Below are 19,285 nucleotides of genomic sequence, written 5' to 3'. Positions count from 1 at the left end.
GTTATTGGATTGTACAACTCTGGCCTGGTGAGTGACTGTAGATGACAGTCCAGTTATTGGATTGTACAACTTTGGCCTGGTGAGTGACTATAGATGACAGTCCAGTTATTGGATTGTACAACTTTGGCCTGGTGAGTGACTATAGATGACAGTCCAGTTATTGGATTGTACAACTCTGGCCTGGTGAGTGACTGTAGATGACAGTCCAGTTATTGGATTGTACAACTTTGGCCTGGTGAGTGACTGTAGATGACAGTCCAGTTATTGGATTGTACAACTCTGGCCTGGTGAGTGACTGTAGATGACAGTCCAGTTATTGGATTGTACAACTTTGGCCTGGTGAGTGACTATAGATGACAGTCCAGTTATTGGATTGTACAACTCTGGCCTGGTGAGTGACTGTAGATGACAGTCCAGTTATTGGATTGTACAACTCTGGCCTGGTGAGTGACTGTAGATGACAGTCCAGTTATTGGATTGTACAACTCTGGCCTGGTGAGTGACTGTAGATGACAGTCCAGTTATTGGATTGTACAACTCTGGCCTGGTGAGTGACTGTAGATGACAGTCCAGTTATTGGATTGTACAACTCTGGCCTGGTGAGTGACTGTAGATGACAGTCCAGTTATTGGATTGTACAACTCTGGCCTGGTGAGTGACTGTAGATGACAGTCCAGTTATTGGATTGTACAACTCTGGCCTGGTGAGTGACTGTAGATGACAGTCCAGTTATTGGATTGTACAACTCTGGCCTGGTGAGTGACTGTAGATGACAGTCCAGTTATTGGATTGTACAACTCTGGCCTGGTGAGTGACTGTAGATGACAGTCCAGTTATTGGATTGTACAACTCTGGCCTGGTGAGTGACTGTAGATGACAGTCCAGTTATTGGATTGTACAACTCTGGCCTGGTGAGTGACTGTAGATGACAGTCCAGTTATTGGATTGTACAACTCTGGCCTGGTGAGTGACTGTAGATGACAGTCCAGTTATTGGATTGTACAACTCTGGCCTGGTGAGTGACTGTAGATGACAGTCCAGTTATTGGATTGTACAACTCTGGCCTGGTGAGTGACTGTAGATGACAGTCCAGTTATTGGATTGTACAACTCTGGCCTGGTGAGTGACTGTAGATGACAGTCCAGTTATTGGATTGTACAACTCTGGCCTGGTGAGTGACTGTAGATGACAGTCCAGTTATTGGATTGTACAACTCTGGCCTGGTGAGTGACTGTAGATGACAGTCCAGTTATTGGATTGTACAACTCTGGCCTGGTGAGTGACTGTAGATGACAGTCCAGTTATTGGATTGTACAACTCTGGCCTGGTGAGTGACTGTAGATGACAGTCCAGCTATTGGATTGTAGCTGTATTGGACCATTAACCTTTACATGACCTGTAGATGACCTGTACATGACCTGTAGATGACCTGTACATGACCTGTAGATGACCTGTACATGACCTGTAGATGACCTGTACATGACCTGTAGATGACCTGTCATCATGACACTAACCCTACATTACACAAGTTCTCTTCAGCCAGTGAGGAGGAGAGAGCTTTCATCTACAACTATTCTCCTGTCTTCACAGGTCTAGATGGTATATTCCTGCAAAATTACTACTTTGATTAGAATCAGTTGTAAATCTAATCAATGTACCTTTGCTATTGTAAAAGATTGTATGGACTTTCTGTGAAATTTACATTTGTATTTGAGCTCTGATTGTAGCTGTAAAAACTCTTGTTGGAATCAGTGGTTATTGCAAGTTGTTGCTTTTGTATGATATAATTGTAAAAAGGTTAGCCTTTTTGATGTGATTTCAAGTCTTGAGAACTTTGTTGTTGGGGGAAAAAAGTTTGTTTAAATGTACTACTATTGGATGTTGTGATGCAGTGTTTTATTAACGGGAGAATATGTCAATTCTACCATCTTCCATGTGAGAACTATTACAACAACATGACTGGAACATCTGAAAATAGAACGAAACTGCCTGCACACAAATCTGTATGAAATCAGTTTTTTTTCTGCATAGAAAAGTCTTGGCCTGAAGGTTTTTTCAGTCTGCCTATCTCCAATAATTTCCGGAATGGTAAAACGTTTTTGAGTGTAAACTTAAACAACTTAAACCAGATATAAAGTATGTAGAAAAGATAACAGACTTATATATTTTTCAATAAGATCATCTTTAAGAACTTAACAATCACCACAATAACAGTCAGGGAGAATTTAAAATTCCCAAATTTATGCATTCAGGAGTATTTTGTTATGGCATGGGGCCCCCATTGATTTTGTTATAATTTTTTGGGTCACTCAGATAGTGTAACGGATGTGAAATGGCTAGCTAGTTAGCGGGTACGCGCTAATAGCGTTTCAATCGGTTACGTCACTTCCTCTGAGACTTGAAGTAGGGTTTCCCCTTGCTCTGCAAGGGCCGCGGCTTTTGTGGAGTGATGGGTAACGATGCTTCGTGGGCGACCGTTGTTGATGTGTGCAGAAGGTCCCTGGTTCGCGCCCGTGTTGGGGCGAGGGGACGGTTTAAAGTTATACTGTTACATTGATGCTGTTGACCCGGATCACTGGTTGCTGCGGAAAAGGAGGAGGTCGAAAGGAGGGTGAGTATAACGGATGTGAAATGGCTAGCTAGTTAGCGGGTACGCGCTAATAGCGTTTCAATCGGTTACGTCACTTCCTCTGAGACTTGAAGTAGGGTTTCCCCTTGCTCTGCAAGGGCCGCGGCTTTTGTGGAGCGATGGATAACGATGCTTCGTGGGCGACCGTTGTTGATGTGTGCAGAAGGTCCCTGGTTCGCGCCCGTGTCGGGGCGAGGGGACGGTCTAAAGTTATACTGTAACAATAGCACAAGCCATGTCAAATTGTTTTAAAACTGCAACATTTTATCTCCGCTACTTGGCAAAATGTGACACCCACACCCACCACCTAAGCCCCATTTGGATCCAGAAAAAACTCTGGAAATACATTGATAGCACATTTTAATGCTACCACAATAGTGTTTTTTATTGTTTAATGTTTGATTGAAAGAATCAAAGAACTGGTTTACTCACCCATGTGTCAAACCCATGTGTCAAACTATTGCTGCTATTTTTATTGACTTGGCCAAAGCTTTTGATATGGTAGACCATTCCATTCTTGTGGGCCGGCTAAGGAGTATTGTTGTCGCTGAGGGGTCTTTGGCCTGGTTTGCTAACTGCCTCTCAAAGAGTGCAGTGTAAAAAGTCTGAAAATCTGCTGTCTCAGCCACTGGCTGTCACCAAGGGAGTACCCCAAGGCTCAATCCTAGGCCCCACACTCTTCTCAATTTACATCAACAACATAGCTCAGGCAGTAGGAAGCTCTCTCATCCATTTATATGCAGATGATACAGTCTTATACTCAGCTGGCCCCTCCCCGGATTTTCTGTTAAATGCTCTACAACAAAGCTTTCTTAGTGTCCAACAAGCTTCCTCTGCCCTTAACTTTGTTCTGAACACCTCCAAAACAAAGGTCATGTAGTTTGGTAAGAAGAATGCCCCTCTTCCCACAGGTGTTATTACTACCTCTGCATGTTGTGTTGCTACCATGCTGTGTTGTCATGTGTTGCTGCCTGCTATGTTGTTGTCTTAGGTGTCTCTTTATGTAGTGTTGTGTTGTCTATCTTGTCATGATGTGTGTTTTGTCCTAATTTATATATATATATATATATTATTTTTTTATCCCCTTCCCCGCAGGAGGCCTTTTGGTAGGCCGTCATTGTAAATAAGAATGTGTTCTTAACTGACTTGTCTGGTTAAATAAAATCAGCAGACAAAACCTTGTTGACATTGTTTCTTATCATCTATTGGGCCAATCAGCTGACATTGTCAAGCCATCTTCAACCAATGAGCTGACATTATCAAGCCATCATCAACCAATCAGCTGACATCAAGCCATCAACCAGTCTGCTGACATCATCAAGCAGTCAGCTGACATCATCAAGCCATCATCAACCAATCAGATGGTGTCATCAAGCCATCGTCAAAAAGTCATGAATATTCAGATTCAAGTACACATGCTTCCAGAACGGGGAGTTTACTTTTATAGTATACACTAGATGGTGCTATTGTAGCATTTTACAATATCACAAAGGCTGTAAGCAGTCCTACCAAAGGAACATTTCCCAGACGTTTATTTTCTATATATTGCATGATACATAAATCCAAAACAGTGAAAGATTAATGAAAACTAATATGAATTTAAAAAAACAAAATGTCGCACAAAGTTGTGGGAAAAACTAGAAATCATGTTAATTTATAAATCCAAATAACAAATCTTCTAATCTCATCTCCAGCCATCTCCCTCTCTCTCTGTCGTAGCAATGGAGCCTCGGGACAAGGTCAGTACACTTCTAATAGAAATAACACACACAAAACTTGATGACACTCAAAGATGCGATATTACTTCATCAATAACATCGACATTTTAAAGACACTGAGCCACACTTATCTCAGTGTAGCTTTCAAGTGGATAGAGACAACACTGCACGAGCAATACATCGGCGCAGCCCACACAGACCTACTGCTGATTTCTCAGACCAATGCTACGTATTGGCCATTGAGAGGTTTTTGAAGCCTTCGGGACGCCATATTGGTACTCCCCTGTAGGTGCAGTCCTCCACAGGAATGAATGGAATTCTACAGCATTTCAAATAAATGTTTCAAGGACAAAATTACATTTTAAAGTAATTTTTGTTGTTGTAGTGGGGACAGTAACATTAGTAATCTCTAAATAGTATGTTTTATTTATATATATTATGTTTAGCTCACATAATATAATTTAAAACGAATGTAGACATTAATAAATGGATTTATATAGCTTCCCGAAAAATGTTTTACAATGGAGGAGGAGTACCAAGATGGCTGTGCATTGGCTTCATTACAATGGAGGAGGAGTACCAAGATGGCTGTGCATTGGCTTCAACACAGCGCCCCCTATCAGTCATTTAGTGTATATATAAATAATTGGTTCTCCTATTCTCTGAACTTTCCTCTTGTCGTGTTCATTAGGGAACGCAACAATGGAAAATGATCTTGCGACGGAATATTAAAATGTGTGTTTCTTATTGGACAAGTCAAGTAGTCCCTCCCTGATTCAGTCAGTTTTCTTCCGTTTGATGCCTAATGAACACGACCCTGGCGAGGTCAACCCTCCAATACAGAATTTAAAACACATAGTGGCTATCTGCTTCTTTAGTCATGCGAAATACAACAAACGAGGAGGGGACAGCATTCATTTAGTAGCCTATCCCTCCAATATAAGATCTTACTATTTTTGGAAGCTAACCCCCCCCCCCCACACACACACAAAAACAGTTTTAGCTTGTGATACTGATTTAAGCGTTTCAAATACTTATAGGCCAAGCACAGTGTAGGCTATGGGAGATGTGTGCCAGCATGCCTGCTTGGTGATATTGTTCCCTTTCTGTAAAATAAGCTGACCTCAAGCTGACTCTGCACTAAAAACATATCCCACCATTTTGAAGCAGTGGCAATACTGTCAGGCAGAGAAGATATATTGTTCACATTTAAATGACAGAATGTCATTAACGCCACAGAAGAAATTATAGCAGCATGACTTCAAATTACATTCATATTTACAGGCCTTCACTTCTACAGTTAATAGCCCAAAACAATATTAGCTGTGCTTATAATCAGTTAATTCAGTGTGATATATATAACTATAACTGAAAGAATTTTAAATATTGCCAGCCTCCCTCTGTTGTTTTGCAGTCTGGTTGCCAGACTGTTTTAGCCAACCCCTTGTTTGTTACCATGTCACAGCAGCCAGAGATCACTTTGCAAAAAGCAATCAGATCCGGCAACCAAACTAGTTATTTTGTTGACTTATTCTTAATTGTAAGGAGGCTGGGAGTAATGGATGCTTCCAAATTATTGTGTGATTTTGAACTAAGATCAGTGTGAACTGACCAGATACAGAGCAGCCATTCCAACTTTACATAATACAGAATAGCTAGCATATAGCGTTTAAGTCTGCATTCAACATGTTAAATACAATATCCTAACTTCAGGAGTTCCACTATGAACATTCATACTCATAACAGAGGGATACCACCTCTATTCACTCTGATTGGGTAATCTAACATTCAATGTTTCAACATTCTGAAACGTCCCTGTAGCTGTACAGTGTTTAGTAATAGATGTGAATCATGCTTAGTTGACAAAAAAGGAAAGCAGAGTAGATGATCAAGTCCATATCATATAATCATATAATCATAGTCAATAGATAAAACATCTAAGTAGCTTTAAGAAGTTGTTTCTTCTGATTAGTTTACTTCATGTGTGTTTCTAATTTGACAGCCGATGCATTCACAAGTTTCACAACACTGATGATTTTTTGCGTCTTCATCATGAGTTCTCTTTCTAGCCCAGTCCGACTGCCAGATCTGTTTGTGCCGTCTCTACCAAGCCAAATGTGACAATGACCATAGAAGTCGGCAAGACAGCACAAACAGATCTGGATCCAGGCTACCCTTTTTCCATCTTCCTTCACTCTTCTTCTCTTTACTAAAGGTGTATATCCTCTTCCACTCTTCTTCTATTTACTAAAGGTGTATATCCTCTTCCACTCTTCTTCTCTTTACTAAAGGTGTGTATCCTCTTCCACTCTTTACTAAAGGTGTGTATCCTCTTCCACTCTTCTTCTCTTTACTAAAGGTGTATATCCTCTTCCACTCTTCTTCTCTCTACTAAAGGTGTGTGTCCTCTTCCATATTATCCTCTTCCTTCCTTCCAGGTTTGTTGACCAGGACCTGCCAGCCACTGCTCCCTCCCTCCCCCCCGGCCATCCCCCCAGACCCGGTCCCAGCCGTCAGTCCGTTAGCGTGGTGGTACGGGTGGTGTTTCTTCTCCTGCATCTCTGGCTGCCCCCCGTCACTCGTGACGTCCAGGGTGGGGTTGTCATGGCAGCCGTTCTCCACAAAATGGAGCTCCTCACCTCGTGTCTTGGGAGAGACCAGGAGAGAAAAAAAATGTTTTAATAACATCAATAATATAAAATGACTTACACATGAACAAACTGGAATGCAAGTATTTTGTTGCATTGGTAAAACTAGTCAAATCAAATCTAATCAAAGTTTATTGGTCGAGTACACTGTTTAGCAGATGTTATAGCGGGTGCAGCGAAAAACTCGTTATGTTAATAGCTCCTAACAGTGCATTCAAATGTCAAACAAGTACACAAATAATCCAAAACTAGAAACGAGAAATCAGGAATGTCAGAACAAATATCCAATTAACAAACCAAATAACACTGTCAGTAATCCAAATACAATCTATGAGTATGTACACCAACAATGTGTACTAAGAATGATATGGACAGCAGGAAATATATTACAGTGAACTATGTTAGGAATCCACTATATAAATACGTGGTGTATATAAATAGTGTAACAAAATGCCACGTACATTTGTATATATATTAGAATAAGCTATGTGAATAATCCACTATATGAATACACACAGTGTGAAAAACTGTATAAAATAAATGGGCTTAGGCAGTCATCAAGCTGGTCTTACCATAGTCTCTAGCTTAGGCAGTTATCAAGCTGACAAAGCCCGCTACCAAAACCTGCGGGCTCTCCTTCACCGCAGCCAATGTGAGTAAAACATTTAAAGGTGTTAACCCTCGCAAGGCTGCCGGCCCAGACGGCATCCCTAGCCGCGTCCTCAGAGCATGTGCAGACCAGCTGGCTGGTGTGTTTACGGACATATTCAATCAATCCCTATCCCAGACTGCTGTTCCCACATGCTTCAAGAGGGCCACCATTGTTCCTGTTCCCAAGAAAGCTAAGGTAACTTAGTTAAACGACTATCGCCCCGTAGCACTCACTTCCGTCATCATGAAGTACTTTGAGAGACTAGAGTCAAGGACCATATCACCTCCACCCTACCTGACACCCTAGACCACATATGTCAGAGTCAAGGCCCGCGGGCCACATCCGGCCCGCGAGAAGGTTTTTTACGGCCCCTGGGATGATCTTGATTTATTATTAGAACCGGCCCGCAGACCGCAGCAAGCCGGCAGCCCGCAGATCTTTTACACGCACCAATACTACATTTCCCACAATGCAACGGTGACGCACCGAGCAGTAGGCTGCTTCATTTCAATATTTATTGGCACAGCAGTCGTCAGCATCACAGTAAAATTAACTTTCAGATACCCATCAAAAATGGCAAAACGGAAGGTGGACACTGAGAACCGGGGGTTTCAAACAAGGTGGGAGTCGGAGTATATGTTCACGGAGGTAGCTGGAAAACCTGTGTGTCTTCTGTGTGGAGAAAGTGTGGCGGTACTGAAAGAGTATAATCTGAGACGACATTATGAAACGAAACACGCGGACAAAAACAAGAATATGGACATGGAACAAAGGCTACAAAAGGCAGAGGAATTAAAACGAGGCCTCAAATCTCGACAGGCTCTGTTCAAAAAAGCCAAATCACAAGGCCAGGCTGCTGTCAAGGCCAGTTTTATTTTGGCAGAAGAGATCGCTAAATCAGCCCGGCCATTTACGGAGGGGGATTTCATCAAAAACTGCATGATTAAAGTTTGTGACGAAGTTTGCCCAGAAAAAAGGCAACTCTTTTTAAATGTGAGTCTGAGCAGAAACACCATTGCCGAGAGAGTAGACCAGTTGTCCATCAATCTAAAAGAGCAGCTTGTGAAAAAGGGAAAAGATTTCATTGCATATTCCTTGGCTGTGGATGAGAGCACCGACATTTCTGACATTGCCCAGTTGTCAATTTTCATCCGCGGAGTGGACTCCAGCCTAAGCGTGACAGAGGAGTTTTTGGCTTTACGTCCTATGCATGGCACAACTACGGGGCATGATTTGTATGAAGAGGTGTCAAGATGTGTAAATGAGATGGAGCTGCCTTGGGAAAAACTCGTGGGTTTGACAACCGACGGAGCACCTGCGATGTGTGGACACAGGAGCGGACTGGTGGCGAAGATACGGGAAAAGATGCAAGAGGAAAACGCGACAGGTGAGCTGACAGCTTATCATTGTATCATACACCAGGAAGCGTTGTGCGGTAAAGCCTTGAAAATGGAGCATGTAATGAGCATCATCACGCGCACAGTTAACTTTATCAGAGCCAAAGGTTTGAATCACCGCCAGTTCAAGGCATTTCTGACGGAGTTAGAAACGGAGCATGGTGATTTGCCTTATCACACAGAGGTGCGATGGCTAAGCCAGGGAAAGGTGCTTCAAAGATGTTTCGAGCTTCGTGAGGAGATTTGTCTGTTCTTGGACAGCAAAGGGAAAGACACAACACAACTCCGAGACGAAATGTTTCTGTGTGAAATGGCTTTTCTGTGTGACATTACGAGTCATCTGAATGCAATGAACTTGCAGCTGCAGGGTCGGGATCATGTCATCTCTGATATGTACAGTACAGTGAAGGCATTTAAAACCAAACTGACTCTGTGGGAGACGCAGATGCGGAAAGAAAATTTGAGCCACTTTCCCAGCTGCCAGACCATGAAAGAGAAGCTCTCTACCAGTGCGTTCCCGAGCGCACAGTTGGCTGATAAAATAGGTATGCTTGCCGCTGACTTTCGACGCCGATTTGCTGACTTTGAAGCACAAAAAAGCAGGTTGGAACTGCTCGGTAACCCATTTGCTGTTGACGTGGAAAGCTCACCACCAAACCTCCAAATGGAGTTGATTGACCTCCAATGCAATGATGCACTGAGGGCAAAATATGCGGCAGTGGGTGCTGCGGAGTTCGCCCGTTTCCTCCCCGACACAATGCCCCAGCTGCGCATCCAGGCTGCTCAAACGTTGTCTATGTTTGGCAGCACATACCTGTGTGAACAACTGTTTTCTTTGATGAACCTGAACAAAACATCACACAGAAGTCGACTTACTGCTGAACACCTCCACTCAATTCTGAGGATTTCCTCAGCTCAGAGCCTTACCCCGAACATTGATGAACTTGTGGAAAAGATGGGACACCACCAAGTATCACCCTCAACCTCAAACAAGTGAACATTACTGTGCAATCACATATTTAGAGTTTTTACTCAGTTCAAGTTTAAAAGTTAAAGTTTAATATTTGTTTTCACTGCATGTTACTTCTCCTTAAACAAAGTGTTGTTTTTGATTAATAGATTTTTGCACTTTATTTTATTGTATTTCAATCCAATTATATTTTAAAAATATTTCAGTTGAGTGGATGATAGAAAATTGCTATTATTGTTTTTTTCTTTGAAGTAAATTTAGCCCACTTTTGCTAAAATAGAAAATATAGGCTACTGATGGTGCCTTGAATACCGGTTTCTTTCATTTAATGTTCATGTTATGGGGATTTTTATATAAAGGAAATTTGTCTTTTGTGTCTGTTGAAAATTAAAGATTACTGACAGAGCCATAAGAAAATATTGCTTTATTTATCTGATCATATTGGAATATATTTGTTAGGTTTTCAGTAGGTTCAATTAGGTTCACTAGACTATATGCGTCATTTAAAAATTTTTCAATGAACATTCGAACAGTCCGGCCCTCGGCTTGTAGCTAAATTTTTTATTTGGCCCTCCGTCCATTTGACTTTGACACCCCTGCCCTAGACCCACTCCAATTTGCTTACCGCCCCAATAGGTCCACAGACAACGCAATCACACTGCACACTGCCCTAACCCATCTGGACAAGAGGAATACCTATGTAAGAATGCTGTTCATCGACTACAGCTCAGCATTTAACACCATAGTACCCTCCAAACTCATCATTAAGCTCGAGACCCTGGGTCTCGACCCCACCCTGTGCAACTGGGTCCTGGACTTTCTGACGGGCCGCCCCCCAGGTGGTGAAGGTAGGAAACAACTACTGATCCTCAACACTGGGGTGGATTCAAGGGTGCATTCTCAGCCCTCTCCTGTACTCCCTGTTCACCCATGACTGCGTGGCCATGCAAGCCTCCAACACAATCATCAAGTTTGCAGACGACACTACAGTGGTAGGCTTGATTACAAACAATGACGAGACAGCCTACAGGGAGGAGGTGAGGGCCCTCGGAGTGTGGTGTCAGGAAAATAACCTCACACTCAAAGTCAACAAAACAAAGGAGATGATTGTGGACTTCAGGAAACAGCAGAGGGAGCACCCCCCCTATCCACATTGACAGGACAGTAGTGGAGAAGGTGGAAAGTTTTAAGTTCCTCGGCGTACACATCACGGACAAACTGAAATGGTCCACCCACACAGACAGTGTGGTGAAGAAGGCGCAACAGCGCCTCTTCAACCTCAGGAGGCCGATGAAATTTGCCGGGCTGTATCACCGCCTGGTACGGCAACTGCTCCACCCACAACCGTAAGGCTCTCCAGAGGGTAGTGCGGTCTGCACAACGCATCACCGGGGGCAAACTACCTGCCCTTCAGGACACCTACACCACCCGATGTCACAGGAAGACCAAAAAGATCATCAAGGACAACAACCACCCGAACTACTGCCTGTTCACCCCGCTATCATCCAGAAGGCGAGGTCAGTACAGGTGCATCAAAGCAGGGACCGAGAGACTGAAAAACAGCTTCTATCTCAAGGCCATCAGACTGTTAAACAGCCATCACTAACATTGAGTGGCTGCTGCCAACATACTGACTCAAATCTCTAGCCACTTTAATAATGGAGAAATTGATGTAATAAATGTATCACTAGTCACTTTAAACAATGCCACTTTATATAATGTTTTCATACCCTACATTACTCATCTCATATGTATATACTGTACTCTATACCATCTACTGCATCTTGCCTATGCCATCGCTCATCCATATATTTATATGTACATATTCTTATTCATTGCTTTACACTTGTGTGTATAAGGTAGTTGTTGTGAAATTGTTAAATTATTGTTAGATATTACTGCATGGTCGGAACTAGAAGCACAAGCATTTCGCTACACTCAGATTAACATTGGCTAACCACGTGTATGTGACCAATAAAATTTGATTTGATTTGATTTCTTACCCTAGTCTTCAGCTTAGGCAGTTATCAAGCTGGTCTTACCCTAGTCTTCAGCGTAGGCAGGCGTCTCTGCCAGCAGATATAGATTAGACCAGAGGCGATGATGACCACACAGACAGAACCTATGATCACCAGGACCACAAACAGCTTCCCGTAGTCGCTACGGGTCTGACTGGGTCTGGAGTGACAGGTGCTAGCACTGCTGTAGCTCTGGATGCCAATCTGGACCCAGAACCAGACATATGGAACAGTTCAGTTTCATCCAGACATATTAATTAGTAGCCTGGTCCAGACATATTAATTAGTAGCCTGGTCCAGACTGATTAATTAGTAGCCTGGTCCAGACTGATTAATTAGTAGCCTGGTCCAGACAGATGAATATACAGTGCCTTGCAAAAGTATTCACCCCCCCCTTGCCGTTTTTCCTATTTTGTTGCATTACAACCTGTAATTTAAATTGATTTTCATTTGGATTTCATGTAATGGACACACACATAATAGTCCAAATTGGTGAAGTGAAATGAAAAAAAATTACTTGTTTCAAAAAATTAAACAAATAAATTTTGCGGAAAAGTGGTGTGTGCATATGTATTCACCCCTTTGCTATGAAGCCCCTAAATAAGATCTGGTGCAACCAATTACCTTCAGAAGTCACATAATTAGTTAAATAAAGTCCACCTGTGTGCAATCTAAGTGTCACATGATCTGTCACATGATCTCAGTATATATACACCTGTTCTGAAAGACCCCAGAGTCTGCAACACCACTAAGTAAGGGCCGCCACCAAGCAAGCGGCACCATGAAGACCAAGGAGCTCTCCAAATAGGTCAGGGACAAAGTTGTGGAGAAGTACAGATCAGGGTTGAGTTATAAATAAATATCCAAAACTTTGAACATCCCACAGAGCACCATTAAATCCATTATTAGAAAATGGAAGGAATATGGCACTACAACAAACCTGCCAAGAGAGGGCTGCCCAGCAAAACTCAAGGACCAGGCAAGGAGGGCATTAATCAGAGAGGAAACAAAGAGACCAAAGATAACCCTGAAGAAGCTCCACAGCAGAGATTAGAGTATTCGTCCATAGGACCACGTTAAGCCATACACTCCACAGAGCTGGGCTTTGCGGAAGTGGCCAGAAAAAAGCCAAAAAGGGTTCTACCTGGAACCAAAAAGGGTTCTCCTCATGGGGACAGCTGAAGAACCCTTTTGGAACCCTTTTTTCTAACAGTGTAGCTCCAGGAGCTGGTCCCCACTCTCCACACGGATCTCATCCTGATAACAACAGGAGAGGTCAAAGGTCACGGTCACAGTGAAAACAGGGGAACCAGGTAGCCTGATTGCTGTCAGATCAGTTTGCTTTGTGCTTTTAACCAACTCCTATGAAGTTAAGGAACTAGCAGAAACAAAAACAGATCTGGGGCCTGAGGATAGGGTAGAGTAAACAGACAGACAGACAAACAGGAACCCATCCAACTTGAAGGAGCTGGAGCAGTTTTGTCTTCAAAAATGGGCAAAAATCCCAGTGGCTAGATGTGCGAAGCTTATAGAGACATATCTCAAGAGAATTGCAGCTATAATTGCTGCAAAAGGTGGCTCTACAAAGTATTGACTTTGGGGGGGGGTGAATAGTTATGCACGCTCAAGTTTTCAGTGTTTTTGTCTTATTTCTTGTTTGTGTTACAAGAAAAAGTATTTTGCATCTTCATAGTGGTAGGCATGTTGTGTAAATCAAATGATACAAACCCCCCAAAAATCTATTTTAATTCCAGGTTGTAAGGCAACAATATAGGAAAAATGCCAAGGGGGGTGAATACTTTTGCAAGGCACTGTATTAGCTTGGTCCAGCCAGATGAATTACTAGCCTGGTCCAGACAGATGAATTACTAGCCTGGTCCATACAGATGAATTACTAGCCTGGTCCAGACAGATGAATTACTAGCCTGGTCCAGACAGATGAATTACTAGCCTGGTCCAGACAGATGAATTACTAGCCTGGTCCAGACAGATGAATTACTAGCCTGGTCCAGACAGATGAATTACTAGCCTGGTCCAGACAGATGAATTACTAGCCTGGTCCCAGACAGATGAATTACTAGCCTGGTCCCAGACAGATGAATTACTAGCCTGGTCCAGACAGATGAATTACTAGCCTGGTCCAGACAGATGAATTACTAGCCTGGTCCAGACAGATGAATTACTAGCCTGGTCCAGACAGATGAATTACTAGCCTGGTCCAGACAGATGAATTACTAGCCTGGTCCCAGAGGTGCTGTTTGTGCTCAGTCTACTCCTACCATGTGGATCAGATTAACAAACTACTATACAGCTGTAACATATATAAGGTTGTAAATTCCAAGGAACAAAAGCATCTTACCTCGTGTAAACCTTTCCTTATCTCACCTAACATCGATAGCACATCCTTGGTGGCAATAACTCCTAAAAGACAGGCAGATTTCAGAAATAGTAAGCAAGTTTTGTACTCCACTCCAGAAAAACTCAACACAAAATCACACATTCCCTAATGATCTCCAGTAGAAACATAAGTAGGCCTGGAACTTGAATGACGGGAGAACGTGAACCAGAGCTGGGTCCTACACACAGTCATAGGTCCTACCCAATGACGTCATACAGTATGTCTGTAGACGTCCTCTTACCGTGTTCGCTGGCCAGTGTGATGAGCAGCTGGTGGTCCTGCATGGTGGGTTTAGAGAGAGAGATGAGCCAGGAGCCCTGAGGACTGTCCATCTTCCTAGAGAAGGCTGTCTCTAGCAGCTCCAGGAGCCGGTCCCCACTCTCCACACGGAACTCATCCTGACCAGGAGACAGAGATGTCACAGGGTTAGGGCAAAGTTAGTTAGTTAGAGAAGGCTGTCTCTACACTTAAAAGCTACACTCCAAAAGGGTTCTTCGGTTGTCCCCATAAGGAGAACCCTTTTTGGTTCCAGGTAGAAACCTTTTGTTTTCCATGTTGTACCCTATGTGAAATGATTCTACATGGAACCCAAAATGGATCTACATGGAACCAAAAAGGGTTCTTCAAAGTGTTATTTTTGGGGGACAGCCGAAGAACCCTTTTAGGGTCTACAATGTATCTAGAACCTAAGAGGGTTCTTCGGCTGTCCCCATAAGAGAACCAAAACAGGTTCTACCTGGAACCAAAAAGGGTTCTCCTATGGGGACAGCTGAAGAACCCTTTTGGAACCCTTTGTTCTAACAGTGTAGCTCCAGGAGCTGGTCCCCACTCTCCACACGGATCTCATCCTGATAACAACAGGAGAGGTCAAAGGTCACAGTGAAAACAGGGGAACCAGGTAGCCTGATTGCTGTCAGATCAGTTTGCTTTGTGCTTTTAACCAACTCCTATGAAGTTAAGGAACTAGCAGAAACAAAAACAGATCTGGGGCCTGAGGATAGGGTAGAGTAAACAGACAGACAGACAAACAAATACACAACTGTTTAACAGTGGAGGATAAAAGAAAAGGCCAGGTGGTGATGTTTTCTGTTGTTTTCATTGCATGAATGTTTTAATAAATCTATCTACTGCCAAGTATGGTGTTGAATTAATCACAGTCCTGTGTAGGAGCTTCTGTTTCCAACACAAAACATGTCGTTCTGTGGATCTGAGAGTTTCTCTCTTCCTCCCTGCTGGGTACTACTGGTTACTCTGCAGCGGTTGGCGTGACAACCCAAAAGGTCACATTGATTATAATCGCATTGCTTTGTGCTGTTTCCATGGTGACGGAGGACTCTTGGGTGATGGAGGGGGTGTGACGGATGGCGAGGAGGATGTTGTGTTTAAGGACCGACTGTCAGAGGACAGAAGGGGCTGTCTTCTTCTGTCTGTCTACTAGCTCCTGTTTGTCTCACAGTGAAGGACAGCAATGGAGCTAATCTGAATCTATTGGCTAGCCTGGTTTAAAACAGACTGAATACTACACTCATTACAGTTTAACCAGGCTACCATCTGATGGCATCCCATCATGCCATATTGATTCAATTATAGATTCAACTAGTAGGCATGAAATTATTGTAGGGAATTGTCTAAGGAACAGCCGCAATATAGTGCTGCATTACTATGGTCCAATAAAATCGGTATGATGTAAACGCAGCAAGAAAGAAACGTCCCTTTTTCAGGACCCTGTCTTTCAAAGATAATTCGTAAATATCCAAATAACTTCACAGCATCATCGGACTGAGCTTGTTGTCATTGCAGGCAATCTCAACGCTGTGCATTACAGGGAAGACATCCTCCTCCCTCATGTGGTACCCTTCCTGCAGGCTCATCCTGACATGACCCTCCAGCATGACAACGCCACCAGCCATACTGCTCGTTCTGTGCGTGATTTCCTGCAAGACAGGAATGTCAGTGTTTTGCCATGGCCAGCGAAGTGCCCGTATCTCAATCCCGTTGAACACGTCTGGGACCTGTTGGATCGGAGGGTGAGGGCTAGGGCCATTCCCCCCAGAAATGTCCGGGAACTTGCAGGTGCCTTGGTAGAAGAGTGGGGTAACATCTCACAGCAAGAATTGGCAAATCTGGTGCTGTCCATGAGGAGGAGATGCACTGCAGTACTTAATGCAGCTGGTGGCCACACCAGATACTGACTGTTACTTTTGATTTTGACCCCCCCTTTGTTCAGGGACACATTATTCCATTTCTGTTAGTCACACGTCTGTGGAACTTGTTCAGTTTATGCCTCAGTAGTTGAATCTTGATATGTTCATACAAATATTTACACATGTTAAGTTTGCTGAAAATAAACGCAGTTGACAGTGAGAGGACTTTTCTTTTTTTTGCTGAGTTTAGTTAGTCACGTTATGTTCCTCAACGTTTTGGTACTCACACAGTCAACGCTGTCTGACATGTTGAGGATGATGTAGCCCTTCCCAGCCAGATCGCTCCAGTCCACACAGATCACCTGGTGGTTACACGAAGAGAGGAATTAATATGAGCAAGTACGAGGTTGTTAAACCAATCACAACCCTCAAAATATACAGTTCAATAGTGTGACAGAGTGCGTTCAAACTAGAGTCTCCTAAGTGGTAACCCGCTGAACTAAAGCTTGGGCATTACCTCAGGGAGCTAACAAAGTCTTCAGGTCTCAGGTTACTCATCATATAGTTTATAGTTTACTGAACTACATGAGAGATACTTGAGAGGTACAGAGGTACAGATACTACCGAACCCGTACCTGTACCCGTACCTGTACTCGTACCTGAACTCGTACCTGTACCCAAACCCGTACCTGTACCCGTACCTGTACTCGTACCTGAACTTGAACCTGTACTCGTACCTGAACCTGTACTCGTACCTGTACCCGAACTTGTACCCAAACTTGTACCTGTACCTGAACTTGTACCTGAACCTGTACCTGAACCTATACCTGTACCTGAACCTGTACCTATACCTGTACCTGAACCAGTACCTGCTGTATCTCCTGTGAGAAGTGTGCACCGTGGAGGATATCTGTCTCTGTTAACAGCTCTGTTCCTCCATTTTTGACCTCCTGCTCCTCCTGCCTCCTCTCCTCCTCCTCCCGGCCCTCCCTCCCGTCCTCCAGACGATCCCAGGAGTCCTCTGTGAAGTCGACTGTGGGGGCCAAAGAAGCAGAGGGGACCGTGGTCAGGGGAGAGATGGCCCCTCCTCTCCCCCTGTCACTCCCAGGTCCTCCAAGGACCACTGTCTCCTCTTCCTCTTCATCCTCTTCCTCACCTTCCTCCACCACCTCCTCCCGGTCTTCTGTATGAATGTTGTCTGGCTGTAGGGGCCCAAAGCTGGGGAAGACACCCACCTCTGGGAGGGTGGGTCTGGAGGAGGCGATGGAGACGTCAGGCTCAGTGGTGGTACTCTCCCTTTTCATCTCCCCATCCGTCTCCTCTTCCTCCTCTGCTACCTCTACCTCCACTGTGTCCCCCGGAGGTGATTCCTGGCCCCCGTGTACAGGGACATATTGTGGGTCTAAGGTGGTGAAGTCTACAGGAACCACCGGGTCAGCAGCAGGGATGGTGGTGGTAGACAGGCCCTGGTTCTGGGCATAGCCAGGCTCTACGGGGAGGCCGCTGGACTCTCTCTCCATCTCCCATAACTCCCGCTCCAGGTTCTCCATCGCAGTCATGAAAGGAGAAGTGTGGTTCCCCTGTCTGGGTTCCTCCATGGGAGAGGTGGAGGACTGGGAGAGGGTTTGACTGTAACCTGAGAAATGGAGAAATGGTAGTACTTTTTTTTTTTACAGTACAGAGATGACCAGGTATTTACTAGTACACACAGTAATAACCGATGAATTACTTGTTATTTTATTTGGAATGCGGTAACAGATTAGGTTTAACTCAGGAAGGCTCTTTAACTCTGTGATGTGACAGTGTGACTGGGACAGATGTATTATCCACAACACAGACAATCCCTTCTGAAAAAGTTTGTCATGAGCCCTCAAATCCTCAAAAAAAGTTCTACAGCTGCACCATTGAGAGCATCTTGACTGGCTGCGTCACTACTTGGTCTGGCAACTGCACCGCCTTCGATCGCATGGCGCTACAGAGGGTGGTGCGGACAGCCCAGTACATCACTGGGGCCCGAGCTACCTGTCATCCAGGCGGTGTTAAAGGAAGGCCCAGAAAATTGTTAAAGACTCCAGCTACCCAAGCTATAGACTGTTCTCTCTGCTTCCGAACGGCAAGTCTGACACCAACAGGCTCCTGAACAGCTTCTATCGCCAAGCCATAAGACTGATGTATAGCTAACAAAAGGGCTTTAACGTACTACATGTATTGACCTTTTTTGTTGTTGTACACTCACAGATCTCTACCTCGCACTCATTCACACACACACACTTAATTTGCTCACATATACACACACACTCACATACAATCATTATATACGCTGCTGCTACTCTGTTTATCATATATCCTGATGCCTAGTCCCCTTACCCCTATCTACCTCCATCACTCCAGTATCCCGTCACATTATCATTACTGGTCCTAGAACTGAGCCTGTATTTAGCTTACTTCATTTCTCGTGTTCTTCTTATTTCTATTTCTCATGTGTTTTTGTTCTACTTTACTTTATAATATTTTTTTGTACTGATATTGATTACTGCATTGTTGGGAAAAAGCTTGCAACAAAGGCATTTCACTGTACTTGCACACATAACAATAAAATTCGAAACTTGAAACTAGTGTTGCTTGGATTACAGCCCCCCCCCCAGGATTACAATAGGCTGGGTGGCAGCCCCCTCCAGGATTACAATAGGCTGGGTGGCAGCCCCGCCCCC

At 43.8% G+C, this 19,285-nt stretch overlaps 1 protein-coding gene across 5 annotated transcripts in view; it reads right to left on the bottom strand.

The window, feature by feature from the left end:
* Positions 1 to 4,135: 4,135 nt before the first annotated feature.
* Positions 4,136 to 19,285, bottom strand: part of podxl2 (podocalyxin-like 2) — a 33,260-nt gene continuing 18,110 nt past the window's right edge. For 2 of the 5 annotated variants that reach the window (XM_071336802.1, XM_071336804.1), the window contains exons 4-9: positions 17,444 to 18,210; positions 16,862 to 16,936; positions 14,672 to 14,828; positions 14,392 to 14,453; positions 12,057 to 12,236; positions 4,136 to 6,993 (exon numbers count right to left, since the gene is read on the bottom strand). In XM_071336802.1, coding sequence (XP_071192903.1) covers positions 6,739 to 6,993; positions 12,057 to 12,236; positions 14,392 to 14,453; positions 14,672 to 14,828; positions 16,862 to 16,936; positions 17,444 to 18,210 — 1,496 coding nt within the window. In that variant the 3' untranslated portion in view covers positions 4,136 to 6,738. The remainder of the gene's footprint in view (positions 6,994 to 12,056; positions 12,237 to 14,391; positions 14,454 to 14,671; positions 14,829 to 16,861; positions 16,937 to 17,443; positions 18,211 to 19,285) is intronic. The other 3 variants (XR_011667291.1, XM_071336803.1, XM_071336805.1) reach the window with 3 other exon arrangements.

This window comes from Salvelinus alpinus, chromosome 12 (assembly GCF_045679555.1).
Source record: "Salvelinus alpinus chromosome 12, SLU_Salpinus.1, whole genome shotgun sequence".
Taxonomy (NCBI): Eukaryota; Metazoa; Chordata; class Actinopteri; order Salmoniformes; family Salmonidae; genus Salvelinus; species Salvelinus alpinus.
This window is presented reverse-complemented; position numbering and strand designations above follow the sequence as displayed.